This window comes from Ovis canadensis, chromosome 3 (assembly GCF_042477335.2).
Source record: "Ovis canadensis isolate MfBH-ARS-UI-01 breed Bighorn chromosome 3, ARS-UI_OviCan_v2, whole genome shotgun sequence".
Lineage (NCBI taxonomy): Eukaryota > Metazoa > Chordata > Mammalia > Artiodactyla > Bovidae > Ovis > Ovis canadensis.
This window is the reverse complement of record NC_091247.1, coordinates 217,473,250-217,488,431: the sequence shown is the minus strand read 5'-3', so window position 1 is coordinate 217,488,431 and position 15,182 is coordinate 217,473,250. Positions and strand designations below refer to the sequence as shown.

The following is a 15,182-nucleotide window of genomic DNA, read 5'->3' as shown; positions in this document are numbered from 1 at the left end:
GACACCTCAGAGAGAGCCTCTCTCGCCCCCCAGTGGTGAACAGAAGCACAGCAGTCATGCTTATCCGGTCAAGGCCTCCACCGCCGTAGTCTAAACAACAGGGATAACGCGACCAGCCAGGGCCCTGGAATCTGTGGTTGCAAACCTGCTTAGCTCAGAACGCTTCCTCCCGTGACATCTTCCTGAGTTGATGAACGTGGAGCACTTCTCTTGCCCTTGCCTGGGTTAAGGGGCCCCCCCAGAGGTCCTTGACAGACGTGGCAAGGATCTCTGCAGGGTCCCAGAGCAAGAGCAGGGCTGGTGGTGGGGGGACGGCTGAGGATGGAACGGGTTCTTGTCTCTTGGACGTCAAAGCTGAGGCTCCCTCCTCTGGGCATTTCTCCTGCTTCTGATGGGAGAGACGACCCTGTGTTCTCAGTAGGGCTGGAGGGCGGGGGGGTCCCTTTGAGGCTCTCTTTACCTTCTGAGGAGTTCTCCAGCACACTGGGTGACAAGTCTAGGCGCCTGCAAACCCAGCAGCAGACGCTAGACAAAGCCGCTTAACCTCTGGAGATTTTACTGATTCACCCGTAAAAGCCAGTGTCCTGAAACAGGTGAATTTTACCTTGTTTTTTGCTAACACTTGGCCAAGTCAGCAAACTGTAGGAACGCCATCAGGGCTGGTCGGTGAATACGCACCCTTTGCCTGCCCCGCTTCACTGGGAGGGCGGAGGTCAGGTTGGGGCTGCAGGTTTGTGGGCCTGTTCCTTGGCTCTGGGTGCCCCTCTTGCAGGAATGAATATGGTCCATCCAGCTTCCCTTTCATTGCTTGTACACTTGTATCGTCTTTCTGTCCCCCCATCCCCACGTCCCCATGGGTTCTCAGCTTCTGCCCCGACAGAGCAGCAGGAGGTGGTGGGGACTCCATGAGGCCGAGTTCCTGTGACACACACACACACACACGCGTGCACACACACACACACACGATTGGGAAAGAGCCTCCAGGCCCAGAGCAGATTCCTCGTTCTCTCTGGGCTCGCCATGCACCTTCCCCTGAATCACTGCAGATGCTGAACAGAATCTCTGATAGTCAGAACTGCCCACCCCAGGGGCTTCCCTGGCGGGCCAATGGTTAAGATTAAGTGTTTCCACAACGCAAGGGGTTACAGGTTCGAGCCCTGGTAGGGGGAACTAAGATCCCACAAACCATGCAGTGTGGCCAAAAAAGGGTACTGCCCGCCCCAATCCCATGGCAAGTCCCAGTGTTAGGAATAATGGGGGTGATGGTGGTGGCGCTTGATGTGGACTGTTGACTGTGAGCAGGGCACTGCTCTCTTGGTTGAAGCCTCAGAACTACCCTAGGAGGTGGGTATATCCTCATTTGCAGGTGAGAAAACGGAGTCTCAGAGCGGTCGGGTGACTGGCCCTGGAGACCTTCAGGCAGCTGGTGAGCAGTGGGTTACCAGCCTCCATGGCCTCTACCTTCCAGTGCTTGAGGCTGCGTGGCCCAAACCCTTCCCACCTTCTAGGGGAGGCCTGTGTGGCTCCATGTGGCCGCTCCTATCCACGTGGGGGCATCTCTTTCCTTAAAGATGTATCTTTAGAAGAAACCCCCTGCGTTGTATTTTTATGTCCTATATTTTTGGGGCAGGGGACCATCCCTGGTGCCTGGGGCATGGGGGAACATGATCCGAATGGGTCCCTGCTCAGCTAACTACCTCTCAGTCTGCTGAGGGTCGGGTTGCTCAGGAAGTGACACACACCTTACCTTTGCAGGTAGGAAGCTGAGGGTGGAGGGAGATGCTTTCCCTGATCATGCCTTCAGCACCAGAATATAACTTGTCAGCATTTCTAAGCAAGAGACTTAGATTCAGGGGAGATTGTTTCGTGATGTTTAACTTTTGCTAAAAGAAGTTTTCCCCACCCAGTGGTGGGGAAGTTTACATATATCTTTGTATCTTCTAGTTTTCCTATATGCATGCACGTTTATGCCTTTCTATTTATATATTTATGGGTGGTTGTAATCTTGATCATAGCACACACTCATATAGGTGTGTGGCTTTTTTTTTTTTTTTTTTTGCCCCCTTCCTCACCCAGGTAGGTATTGTGAATATTTCTTCATCCAGTTCCATAGCTGAAAGTTTAAGGTCTTCAGAAATGGCTGAATGGGTTGGGTGGAACTTTCCACGGTTGAGTGGAGGTTAGCTACCAGGAGCTAGGACAAAGAAGAGACCAGGTGTTTTATTAGGTATTTTCCTCTCTGCCGTTTCCCCTATCAGCAGAGAGAGGAGTGTCTCTGGGTGTAGTCTTGGGGCAGCCCCTGAGGGCATGCAGAACTGCCGGATGGAGAGACATGTCTTGTGACTTAGCTGCCTGGTGGAAGCCAGGGTGTCTGCTCTGTGATGACCTAGAGGGGTGGGATGGGAGTGGGTGGGAAGGAGGCTCTCCATAGGAGAGGGGATCCATGTATATATAGAGCTGATTTGCTACATTGCACAGCAGAAACTTAACACTGTAAAGCAGTTACATTCTAATTTTTTTGTAAGTAAAAGTGGGTTAGACCTGGAGGGGCCCCTGGGAGATGAACCAGCCTGCTGCTTTTCAACTTTTGACCTACCATAAAGGAAGAAATACATTTTATAACACCACTTGGGACACCTCATCAGGGTACCTCAAATCGATACAAGAGTTTCTGCAGACAGTGTTGACTCTCCACCACATGCCCTCCTTCCTGACACTTTTATTTTGTTCCGCACAACAGCAGCAACGGAACAGGCAGGTCGCGACCCAGGAGTGAACTTGGTGACTGGTACTGAGTTGCAAGGGAAGTTAGAAAAACTTCAGGGTGGAAGGGAGGGCATGACTGGTCCAGGACCCCCAGGGGGCTGAACCTGGCTTTGCAGCACTCACGTTGCCTCCACTGGATTAACCCAGAAGAGAGTGAGCAGCTGTTCAGAGTCCTGCTGCTCAGCAGAGCCTGCCTGGCTTCCCTTGCTTCATAGGTGCAGCCATGCGGGGGTCAGGGGATGGTGGGGCGGGGCAGGGGGACATGTCTCTCAGCATTTCCCCCCCTAAACAAGGGAGGTACAGTCCTCTGGGCGCCCCCTGGACCATCCACCCGCACCCCCTGGCTTCCAGAAGTTGGTTAATTTGCTAGAAGTAGGGGTTGGGTGTACAGGTAGCGGGATGCAGAGATAAGCAGTATGTGGACTGTGCTTCTGGACTGAGGCTTGGGCACTGGGAGGCGGGGGGAAGGAGGTGGGGTCTCCTCCTGCCCAACCTTTCCCTGCCAGCTGCTCCCACCCCAAGCCCCCGTGGGCCCAGGGCCACGAGCTGGCTTCCTCCTGTGCATTGTGAATGTCTGGTGGGGTGGGGGAAGCTAACGAGGTTTCTAGGCAGAGAAACACTGCTGTGATCCCATGTGAAGAGACCTACAGCAGAGAGGAGGGAGAGAGGCTGGCTTTGTCACCATCCAGGGGACAGAGGAGGCTCTGCACAAGTCCACGCACAGCAGGCTCTGCGTGGGATGTTGTAATGTACATCCCTCAGGAGGTGGAGATGGTGCACAGGCTAAGAAAAGAAGGCCAAGGAGAAAGACAGACAGCCAGGCCTGCCGTGCTCAAGGCATGCGGCCAGGAGGGCTGGGGAGTGGGTGCCTTGTTGAGCCACCCAGCATGGTTTCTAAGGACGCCCGTGACTCGATGTAGACCTTGGAGTCAGCGATAAGAGTGCCTCCATGGACACTGTTGATATGCTAGCAAGAGGGAGAAGCCATAGATCAAACTGTTTCTGTGGCTTCAGCTCAGTGCTTTGGTTGGGTGTTGTTTGTTTTTTTTTAATATTTATTTGGCTGCACTTGGTGTTCATTGTGGCACGTGAACTCTTAGTTGCAGTAAGGTGCAGTCTAGTACCCCGACCAGGGATCGAACCCATGTCCCCAGCACTGAGAGTGCAGAGTCTTAGCCTCTGGACCGCCAGGAAAGTCCCCTGTGCTGGGATTTGAATTGGGATGCAGGTCCTCCCTCCCCAGCAGCCCCTACCCTAGCCTTCCACTTTTTGGGTGGTGAATCACACGGGTTCTGATGCCTCCGAGGGACCAGGCTGCACTTGTGCTATCCGTCTACCGAGCGGGAAAGCACCCGTCTCCACCCTTTCCTGACCTCCCCGCCTCTCGTCCCCGCAGACTTCAAGTTTGCCATGTACCCGCCGTCGATGATTGCAACTGGAAGCGTTGGGGCCGCCATCTGTGGGCTTCAGCAGGATGAGGACGTGAGCTCGCTCACTGGAGACGCCCTGGTGGATCTCCTGGCAAAGATCACCAACACGGATGTGGTAGGTGGCCCCTGTCCCTCCTCCTGGCCGAGACCAGGCATCCTGTCTGTCTGCTCCGGGAAAGAGACAGTTGGTGGGATGGTGATGTGTCAGAGGTTCTTTGTGCTGGCTGGCATCTCTTTGCCGAGACCCCGGCCTCTAACGTCATACAGAATTCAGCAGGTGAGGCTGCCTCTTCAGGTTTCAGCAGCCCGTGTGCCCTCAAGATAGAGGGGAGAACTTAGCAGGCAGATCTGAGGCGGGAGGGAGGCCGCTTACTGCTTTTCCTGTATGGCCCGGGCTTCTCCGCGGCTCTGATTTGTTGCTTGTTTCCATTTATGTACAATCCCCAGCCTGCTTCTCCTCCAGCATGGAGCCTTCTCGCCTGCTCACACCCGCTGAGGCTGGCAGGCAGGGCCGGAGCGGGGGGCCCCCCTGCAACATAGGGCGTGGGAGAGGAGGGCCCCCCCACTCCCGTGAGGAGGTGTCCGCCTCCACTGACCTCTCAAGCCCTTGCGCCTGCCTCTCATTTCCCTTTAGTTCACTGTGATGATGGATTAAAAAGCACTTTAAAAAGAGTTAAGTGCCATGCAAACGCAAGGAACTATTATTAGCTATAGATTTTTCCATTCTGGGTGCCCCGTGGACAGTTCAGAGGCTGTAACTCTGGTTGCCAGAATTTGAAGCTCCATAGAAGAAAGAGGTTTAGAGGAGAAGCCAGGGTCTAGGGAGGCTCTGATTCAGCTGGTTGGAAATGACAGTCCTTAGAAGGTCCAGGCCAGGGTGATTCTACAAGGTCAGGGAGGTGGAGAGGCCGGGGTCACTGGCCTGGGACCGGAACCCAGAGGCTCTGACGCCCAGGCCTGGGAACCCTGCATTCCTGCCTGGCTGCAACTCCTGGGATCTTTTTGTTTGAAAAAGGCCTTTGGCTTAAAGCAACCCGGGAGAGGGGTGTCAGCTCCGAGGCCCTCTCGAGTTACCATGGAGAAGCTCAAGAATGCAGGGGACTTCGTGATGACCCCCTCTGGATGGTCAGGGGGATTCTGAGCGCCCTGCTGGGAGAATATATTGAGTTACAAGGGAGAATGTGGTTTACCAGCCTGAGGCCGGTGCCTCCTCTGGCAATGCTGGGCAGAAGGGGTAAATGTCAGCTCAGCAAAGGCTGAAGTTCTCTTGCTTCCCCTCTCCCCCAGCCCCTCCTTAGATTTTGCCCGGCCCTTTATTACCATCTCACGGAAATGGCACCGAAAGGGGTTCTCCTAGGCTTGATTTTCAGATGCTGCCTCCAAACAGGCTTTTTTTTTTTATTATTGAAGGATAGTTGCTTTACAGAATTGTGATTTATGCCAAAGTGGGTAAAAGAATCCACCTGCAATGCAGGAGATGAGGGTTTGATCCCTGGGTCAGGAAAATCCCCTGGAGGAAGAAACGGCAAACAGGGTTTTGAAGCATGGTTTCCGAGGTGTAGATCATAAAGACCCTCCCAGGCAGAATGCTTTTCGAATCCTCTAGAGGCAAATCTTAAGACAGAATTTATTAGGATTTTATAGAAACGATACACTTCCTTCCTTTTCTGAACGTCTCCTATTAAGGCTGCCTTGCCGAAAGGACTCCCAGCCAGCGTCAGAGCAGCCCCTCCTCAACCCCCAGAAACAAAACATGTCAGTGACGGTCTGATGGCCCCACAGGGTCTCCAGCCTTCTCCCCCCATCTCTCTGTCACCCCCTTAGTGGCTTCAGATGGACAGATTGTTCCCAGGGTGTCACTGGAGCTCGTGAGCTGGGCCTGGCTGTGCCGGCGACCCAGTCTCTCACTTCATACTAGAGACGCTGCTGGCCTCTTTCAGACACTATTTAGCCAAGCCATTCAGACCACGTCAACTGAATACAGCCCCAGCTTAAAGGTTCCTTCTAAAAACGGCAGCTGTTGATGGAGATGGCGTGCTTCAGTCTCACCGGTGGGTCTGGGGGTGGAACAGTTTGATGTGAAATCCCGAGCATGCGTGGACCAAGTTTTCAGAGAGCTGATGGAGACCTCAGGAATTTCCCAGCTTCACCGTGGATCCCCGGAGCCTGGCTCCCGCTCTCCTGGGCCGTGTCTGTCTTCTGTGCCTCAGCTGCTGTGTGTGTTCGTCCTTGGGCACTGAGTCCTCTCTCCCATCAGTCTCGATTCTCTGGAGGGCTCTTGTTTAAAACAATATTTAATAGAGGATATTTGACTTAATTGCAGTATTAAGTATTCAAATATTAGTTGCTCAGTCGCGTTTGACTCTCTGCGACCCCGTGGGCTGTAGCCCACTAGGCTCCTCTGTCCACAGAATTCTCCAGGCAAGAATACTGGGGTGGGTTGCCATTTCCCTCTCTAGGGAATTTCAACGTATAGTCGTTAAAAGAAATAGAAACAGTAGGGAGAAGTAACAGCAAATGCATCCGCTACTTGGGCTGATACCCACATCCAGCCTTGAAGAGCACTGACGAGTCCCGAGTGACTGCAGTCTGGAGTCCCAGCTGGGAAAGGGTCCCAGGCGGAGCCTGCACCCTACGGGTGAGGCTTTAGATTCCTGCTTTCAGGGCTCCCGCTCACGATCCCAGGTTGCAAACTGAGATCATCAGCTCTGGGTTTTCTTTAGCTTTTTTTTTTTTTTTTTTTACAATGCTGTTTGTTTCACCTTGTGAGTCATAATCTGGAGAGCCCTTGGTGCAAGCTGTCACCTTGTGAGCAAGGCAACATGAATGAGCAAGGCACAGACCCGAGACAAGCGTGGGAGACGTCCGGGGGTGGGTGACACGTGGAAAATAAAGATGAGCTTCCTGTCTTCAGGGAACTCAGCGAGTGTGTGCAGAATCAACAGTGAAGCACCTAAACTCCCGGCAGATGAAGATCCAACGAATGGGCACTAAGCAGGTGTGAGGAGCTAGAGGCGCAGCGGGCAGTCAGCCCGCAGGCAGGACTCTCTGGGCCTAACATGAAACTCAGGGAAGAGCATCAAGTTTCATCACTTGATGATAGAAAATGCCCTTGGGACGGAGAAAGAAAGTACGGTGTGTACACGCCATGGTCTATTGTTCACCCATAAAAAGAAATGAAATTCCTACATGTGCTACAACGTGGATGTGCCTTGGACATGTAAAGTGAAATAAGCCAGATACCAAAAAGACCAAATGTGATTCCACTTACCTAGAGTAGTCGAATCCATAAGCACAGAAAGTGGGATAGAGGTTCCCAGGGACCAGAGGGGCGGGGGCGGGGGAGAGTGGTTGTTGATGTAAAGATCTGGAGAGGATGATGGTCACACAACCCAGCGAAGGAAGTTAAAGCTAACACACTGCATTTAAAAGAGTTGAAGATGGTCAGTGGTAGGTGGTGTATACTGGGTTGGCCAAGAAAGGTCATTCAGGGTTTTCTGTAAGAGCGTATGGACAAACCTGAGTGAAATTTTTGGCCAACCCAATGTTTTGCCTTCACAAAAAGTTGTAGACCCTCGGACCACACTGAAGGGCCCAAGGGTTTGCACTGAGTCCTCCCACAGGGAAGCCAGGTGTTCGACCACCTTGTGTCCCACTGGCCCTGATGCTCAGACAGCTAGGAAATCGGGGTACGCTGGCCTCTGACTCCAGAGTCCCTGAAGCTGTGTGTCAGCCTTGTGCACCTGGAGATCCTGGACCAGCTGAGGGTATCCTCTCCCCATGGACTGTCAGGGATCAGGCTGCGGAAAGAGGGTCTCCTTGACTCCCCTACCCCAGGATAGCAGACCTACCTCTCCGGCTCCTTGGCTGGTGGCAGTGAGCTTTGATAGGAGGGACACACGCGGCCGTAGAAAGCCGTGTTCTGTTGCTCGCTCTGGTTGCCAAAATAAACCGGAACGCTTCATGCCAAAGAGAAAGCTGAGTGAGAAGGCTGACGGTTTTACAGGGAATAAAAGTCTCAGAGGGTGGTGTATTTTAAGTAGTCTTTCCTTCCACTCATGAGGGTTGCTAAAAACAGACACCAGCCAGAGAGGCCGTGCTGGCGTTGGGGGACGGTCCACCGGGGCTTCCGTTGCCAGGGGTCTGCTTGCGAAGGGAGAACCGACTGGGCCACTTCCCTGGCAGAATCGGGGTTCCTCTTCCGTCCCCTCGGCATCCTGCTCTGCTTGGCGCCTGCCTTTATCTCCTTGTTCACTTGTCTATAGACTCTTGAACGAGACCCAACTTTGACTCAATCCTTTCTCTCCGTATCCCCTGGCAGAGTCATCGGGGAATGATGCTGGGGTGGGGGGAGGAAGGGGAAGGGAACAAAGGGCTGGCAGGTGGATGTCAAGTGTTTCTCCCCTGCTCTGGTCTCCTCAGGTCTCTTGGAAAGGCAGAGAGGACTTAGCATGTCAGGGTCCCTCGAGTTTTCCCTGGCTTTCTCTTAGAGCGAGTCATTTCGCTGTCATGTGACACCAGTTTCCTAAATCCCTAGTGAGCGAGTAGAATGGGGCTCACAGGCCTTGAAGATGTGAATTTATCGGAAGATAGTGAACAGAACAGGTATAGACTCAAGTCATCTTGTCATTGTATATACCCTGTTGTACCTAGATTATACCAAAAGTCTGTTGCATTCTTTTTTTAAGATTTTCTTTTTTAATGTGGCCCAGTTTTAAAATCTTCATGAGTTTGTCACCACATTGCTTCTGTTTCCTGTTTCGGTTTTTTTGGCTGTGAGGCATGTGGGCTCTTAGTTCCTGGACTAGGTCCCCTAAATTGGAAGGCAAAGTCTCAATCAATTGAGACGCAAAGTCTCAGTCTCAAAGTTCTGGTTCCACTGGACCACCAGGGAAGCCCCTCTGTCTCAGTCTTAACTAGCTCCCGGAGAAGTTCCAGGACACCACTCTCCTAGGGTCGTCCTGGCATATTAGAATCCTGTTGTCAGTGGGCGGTTACAAAACTGCAGCTGCAGTGCCGGGGGAGATGCGATTAAGACTGGGCTTCCCAGGTGGCTCCGTGTTAAAGCATCCCACCGCCAGTGCAGTCGATGCAGGAGATGTCGGGAAGATTCTCCTGGAGGAGGAAGTGGCTACCCCACTCCAGTATTCTTGCCTGGAGAATTCCATGGACAGAGGGGCCTGCATACTACACTCCATGGGGTCATGCAGAGTTGGACGCGACTGATGTCATCTTGGTCCCCGGAGCCCTCACAAGCACACCTTCTCCTGGAGACCCCTGTGTTCCCCAGGCTTGTCTTTCGTGGACAGGACCCGGTCTGTATGGTCAGGGGCCTCCCGAAGGGTGGCTGGAGGAAGGGAAGGCGGGGGCGGGGCGGCAGAGGAAGCAGAGTTGGAGCTGACGCTTCCCCGCGTGCCTGCCTGATTTTCACTGTGGGCCTCATTTGGTATTCAAGGAAATAAGCCCAACAGGCTGCGAAGAAAGGAAGAATGAGATAGTTTCCTAAGTTGTCTGTGCCTGATTTGGCCGCGGGTCTGGGGCTCATTCAGCCCTTTGTCCCCCCGTTGAGTGCAGTGCGTGTGTGGTGACAATGCCCTGATGCAGCGACACTGGGGGCCGATGGTAACAGTTCCGCAGCCCATTCACCGAGGCCGAAGAGGGTGCAGGGCACGGAGCTGGAGCCAGCAAGCGGAGGAAGCTGGGGCCCGGGGGACGGAGCCCGGCATCACAAACGCCGCTGTCAGGGCTCCGGGGGCCAGGGCTGGCGGGGGGGAGGGGGCCCAGCCTCGTGGGGCTGGAGGCCTGCCCGACCCCCAGCGCTGGGGAGTGCCACCTGTCCAGGCTGACAGACGAGCATTATGGCTCTCCTTCTAATCAGCTTAATTTGGGGCATCTCGACACAATGGCTGGTGCTTTTGGAGGCTGCCGAGGAGCAGAGGGCCCTGGGGCATCTTTGCATCCGAGGCGCTGTTGCGGTGGGGTTGGGGTGGGGCGGTTTCCAGGCCGCTCCTGGGCTGTGTCTGCCTTTCCTGGAGATTCTCTGGTCTGTCTTTCCTTAGAGCCTGGAAGGAGCAGAGAGTCGCACAGGGAAGAGGGTTCTGGAATAGGAAGCTTGCCCTCTGAAAACCAGGGTTAACGTCTGACTACATGTGACTGGGGGATGAGCCAGCTCTAGTTCGGTTCTCTAAGCTGGGAAGTGAGGGCCACTGGCTGTTACAGCTCCCCCCGCCCCAGAGCCCGTATTCTCAGATTCTGTAAGGACTTACCTGTGTCCACCTAAGAACCCCACCTGAAGACACACTGCCGTCACTCTTCCCCAGCTTTGCCTCTTGTTCCTTCAGACTCCACAGCTTGCTCCCCCATCTATTTGTTCGTTTCCGTCTATAGGCTTGGCCGCCACCTGCCTCGGAGCCACACCCTCCACCCTGGTCCCTGCTGGGGAGATTGAGAGCCCTTTGGGCAGGCCTGGGTGGGGGTGCCGGTCTGCTGCGGGTAGGGGCACCAGCCCACCCTCCCTCCAGCCTCACTTTCCAGCAGCTCACAGGAAATTCACAGTCGTAGGAAGTCCACAGAGGGGAAGGGCTCCTGCGATGCTGAAGGAAGGTGTTAAAATGCAGGGAGTGGGGAATTCCCTGGAGGTCCAGTGGTTAAGACTCTGCACTTCCACTGTGGAGAGCACCAGTTCTATCCTCAGTCTGGTAACTTAAGATCCCACATACTGCATGGCCAAAAAAAAATTATAGGAAAGAAATGTGAGGCATGAGCTCTGTTCTCCAGGAAGAAGGAGGCTGATTTCTTACCTTTGTGCCTCCAGCAGAGGAGAACTTAAGCATCCTTTATGCAAAATGAGCTCTTGCCCTCAGGTAGGTTTTCATCCCACCAATAGCAACAGATCCCACAGTTGAAACTTGGATGCTGTCAGCAGTGGAACCAGAGGAGGGTTAGACTTGGACCTCAGAGTGCTTCCCAGGAATGGGAGAGAAAATTGGCCGCTGAGAGCCTTTGCTTCCTGCTCCATCCTCATTTCTGCAGCAACTGCTACGGTCCTTCCTTTTCTCTCAAAGCAAGAAGTATCAAAGAGGAAGAGCTGGTCACTGTCAAAAATGATTTACATTGACTGAAGGAAGGAGAGTCTGTGTTTTGTGTGATATCTTTCTTCATTTTATTCAGGAAAGCTTGAAGGTTTGGGGCTGCAAGTTATGTACTTGTGATGTGGCTGCAAGTTATGTACTTGTGATGTTCGATGCCTGTGTTATCTTGAAGTCCTGTAGAAGTGACTGCCCGGTGTACCAGCCCGCCCCGAAGGACTTTCTCAAAACTTTCCTTTTAGGGTCTCAGGCTGTTGGGAGGGAAGCCTGAATACCAGGAAGATCAGGCACCTGGGTGACCTGCAGGGAGACTGTCCATGACCCCCTATCAAGCTGCTTAGCTCTCTGGAGCCCCATCCCCATGTTCAGAGGACCACCCATCTCAGCCGCTGGTGTGGCTAATGCAGAAATGGTCATGGCATCCTGGGTTCATCGTATTGTTGGGTGGCAGTTGTGTTGACGCAGAAACAGAGTCTTGGAGGAAGGAAAGTCGACAGGGTTGGTGGAGAGCTTCGTAGGGGACCAGCCAGAGCAGTGTTGACTGTCGTCAGTTTTTGCCTTGTTAACCTGATGCAAAGAGTGAACTCATTGGAAAAGACCCTGATGCTGGGAAAGACTGAGGGCAGGAGGAGGAAGGGGCAACAGGATGCGATGGTTGGTTGGCATCACCACCTCAATGGACATGACTTTGAGCAAACTCCAGGAGATGGCGAAGGACGGGGAAGCCTGGCGTGCTGCAGTCCGTGGGTTCGCAAAGAGTCTGCATCCCTGCTGGACGCTCCATCCCTGGTGCGCGTTCCTCTGTGCCCCTCACCTGTCTTGAGCAAATGCTCACTCGTACCTCATTTCAGAGAAACCTCAGGAATTTGTTCAGATTCCAAGACTTCCACTTTGTGATGAACGATTAGAGCTTCATTTGGACATCTCAACTGATCCTCCCTCTGTGAGCGTCTCCTGAGTCTTACGTTACAAATGGGGAAACCAAGGACAGAGAAGGAGAATAACTCAGTGGTGCCCACAGGTCTGCTCGTGGGGACAGCAGATACCACCTCCCTCTGTCCCTCTTCACTCATTCTGAGTGGTATTTCGTATCTGCTCTCAGCGCTTGGTCCAGATGTTAATTTTCCTAAAAAGCTGTGGTTTAACAGTGTACGGTGGCCGAGAGATACAAAAGGAAAATGTGGGGGCATGGAAACTTTCCTGGGAGTTCCAACTTTATTTTAGATCTTTGGAAAATAGAGATAATGCTTGTGTGCTTGGCAGACTGCAACCTCTGGGCAATGAAAATTGCGTGGTGGAGCAAACACAAGGGGAACATACATGAAACTCTGAAAAGACCCAGGCAGAGTGGAGTTCACATAGTTTCCATACGTTTACGAGAGTGCCAGGAAACCAGTCTTGATGAGTAGAGAGGTCGGGAGATGCTGAGTTGGCCAAAAAGTCCATTCAGATTTTTCCACAACATTTTACAGGAAAAGCTGAACGAACCTTTGGCCTACCCAGTATCTGCTGTGAGCAGTTACTTCAGCTCTCGCCCCGGTTGCTAGTGCCAGCCACCGTCCCACCCTGACGACGCCCATGAATTCCTGCTGCGTCAATGTCGCCCAGTTTAGAGGAGCTTCTGCGTGGGGCTGACACACCCTGAATCTTCCCTACCAAATATAGACTGATCTCAAAGCAGTGCTGCAGTTTTTTCTTTTTGCTTTCTCCCAAATTAGACGGCTTAAGTGTCCAGAACGTTGTAAACACTCTGTGTTGTGTTTTTTGTGAGAGTTAAGGAAATGGTAAACAAGTGGAGAGGCGAATCTGCTTGTTTCTGAGTGCGGTTGCAGTGGCTGGGAGGCTCAGTGTAGTTTAGTCCTTTCGCTTATATCTGCCCCTCAGGTCGTCTAGTTCTGTCACACTGTCTGGAGGGCTCACCTTCCCCTTTTCGCACTCTCCATGCAGTGGCCCCAAGCAGGAAGCATCCCGCTGGCCCTTGAGTTACCAGGTGCTGCATGGCCGCAAATGGCCCCTCGCCTTGGCCAGCGCTGCCCGGGCTTCTGATGAAATGCACATCCTGAGATGCAGCTGGTTCGGAGAGGGCTGAGAATCGCATTTCTAGCTAGCTGCCGGGTGGTGCGGATGCTGCAGATGCTGCTGGCCTGTGGACCCCGCTTGGAGTGGTTCCCTGGCCACCAGGAAGACGCACCTCCTTCCATGTTGACTTTCTTTCTACTGGAAGCAGAGAAGGACATGGCAGCCCACTCCAGGATTCTTGCCTGGGAGATCCCATGGACAGAGGGGCCTGGCGGGCTGGAGTCCAGGGGGTCGCGAGAGGCGGAAATGACCTAGTAACTACACCACCACCACCTGCTGGCATGTGGAGTCAGGCGGGCTGGAATCGTGCGTGCTCTCTGTTGATTGCTGTGCCCCGGTGCCCTTGCTAACGGCCCTGGTCTCGATGCTTCTCCCTTCTAGGATTGCCTCAAAGCCTGCCAGGAGCAGATTGAGGTGGTGCTGCTGAACAGCCTGCAGCAGTACCGTCAGGACCAGGGCGACGGATCCAAGTCGGAGGATGAGCTGGACCAAGCCAGCACCCCTACGGATGTTCGGGATATCGACCTGTGAGGATGTGGGGCGGGCCAAATGGGAGGGGTGCGTCCAATCCGCTCTCTCCTTCTCTCTGGTTGTATTTGGTTCTCTTACATTTTAGGATGAAACTTAAAAAAAAAAAAAATTCTGCCCCCACCTAGATCCTATTGAAAGATCTTTTAGAAGTGAGAGATAAAGGTCCTATAAAAACAAAATCATTACAAGCATTTGGTGCCTATTTGAAGTACAACAGAAGGGAATCCCTTATATATGCCAAGTTACTGTTTGATGATGTTAAAAGTCATAGTAATATGCTTACAGGAAAACCTGCAGAGTAGCTAGAGAAAAATGTACGCCTGCACTATGGGAACAAATTAGAGACTCTTTTTTTTTCATGTTATGAACTAGCACGTATATACCCCTGTTGGATAATTTGGAAGAACTGCGGATGCCACGTATGGCAGGATTGGATTGTGAAGCAATGAACTTGAGAAGGAATTAGGAATCAAGGAGGGACAGGATGGGGAGGGAGTGACAAACGATCTCAGCGCAATCGAACCATTTTGGGTGGAGAAGCGCCTGACTCCCAACCACCTGTTTGTTGCTAAGCGATGCTGGGTCTCTAGTGACAAGTCTTGCTGCCTGCCGTAGCTGCTACCTAAAAGAGATGTTCTGTTTTGCCCGTTGGACACAGGTGATTGGATCCTGGGTTTCATGTTTTTCTATACCTTGCTTCTTCTTCCAAACTCGGTTCGTTGCAGACACACCCCATTTTTATCTTAAAGGGGCAATCTAGCTATGGGCCATCCCCCAAACTCTGTGAAATGGAGGCAGACGGAGCCCCAGGGTGGGATCTGGAACTTTTTTTTTTTTTCTCCTGAGGTGTTCAAGAGAGTAATGTGACCTTGGCATCCCTCATTAGGAAAAAAAAAACACGTGATTTTTTTTTTTGGTGCTGATTGGCATGTCTGGTCCACAGGTGAGCATTGGTATAAACCATTCCATTCGAAAAGCACTTTGAAAAATTGTTCCCGAGGGGGTAGATGGATTGGTTTATGCAAATCATACAGAGTAGAGGCCTCCTTCCTTCTCCTGTGCCCCCTCCCCTCCTGCCCCCCAATCAGGTTGCTGTCCTGTATCCGATACTCTCTGGGTTCCCCTCCGGGGACTCAAAGACACATCCCCTTCCGCAGAAATCCCTATGACAACATTCCTAAAAGCAGAGATCTGTAACCATTTTGATGGCACACAAGGATCTTAATTCCCACCTCTATACTTCCCCTTTGGACATGGAAAGAAACATGATTGCTGGTGCAAAGACAGA

At 52.7% G+C, this 15,182-nt stretch overlaps 1 protein-coding gene across 1 annotated transcript in view; it reads left to right on the top strand.

The window, feature by feature from the left end:
• The window catches only part of CCND2 (cyclin D2), a 24,791-nt gene extending 9,609 nt beyond the window's left edge, over window positions 1-15,182 (top strand). Inside the window, exons 4-5 of the mRNA XM_069581478.1 lie at window positions 4,163-4,311; window positions 13,745-15,182. Coding sequence (XP_069437579.1) covers window positions 4,163-4,311; window positions 13,745-13,894 — 299 coding nt within the window. The 3' untranslated portion in view covers window positions 13,895-15,182. The remainder of the gene's footprint in view (window positions 1-4,162; window positions 4,312-13,744) is intronic.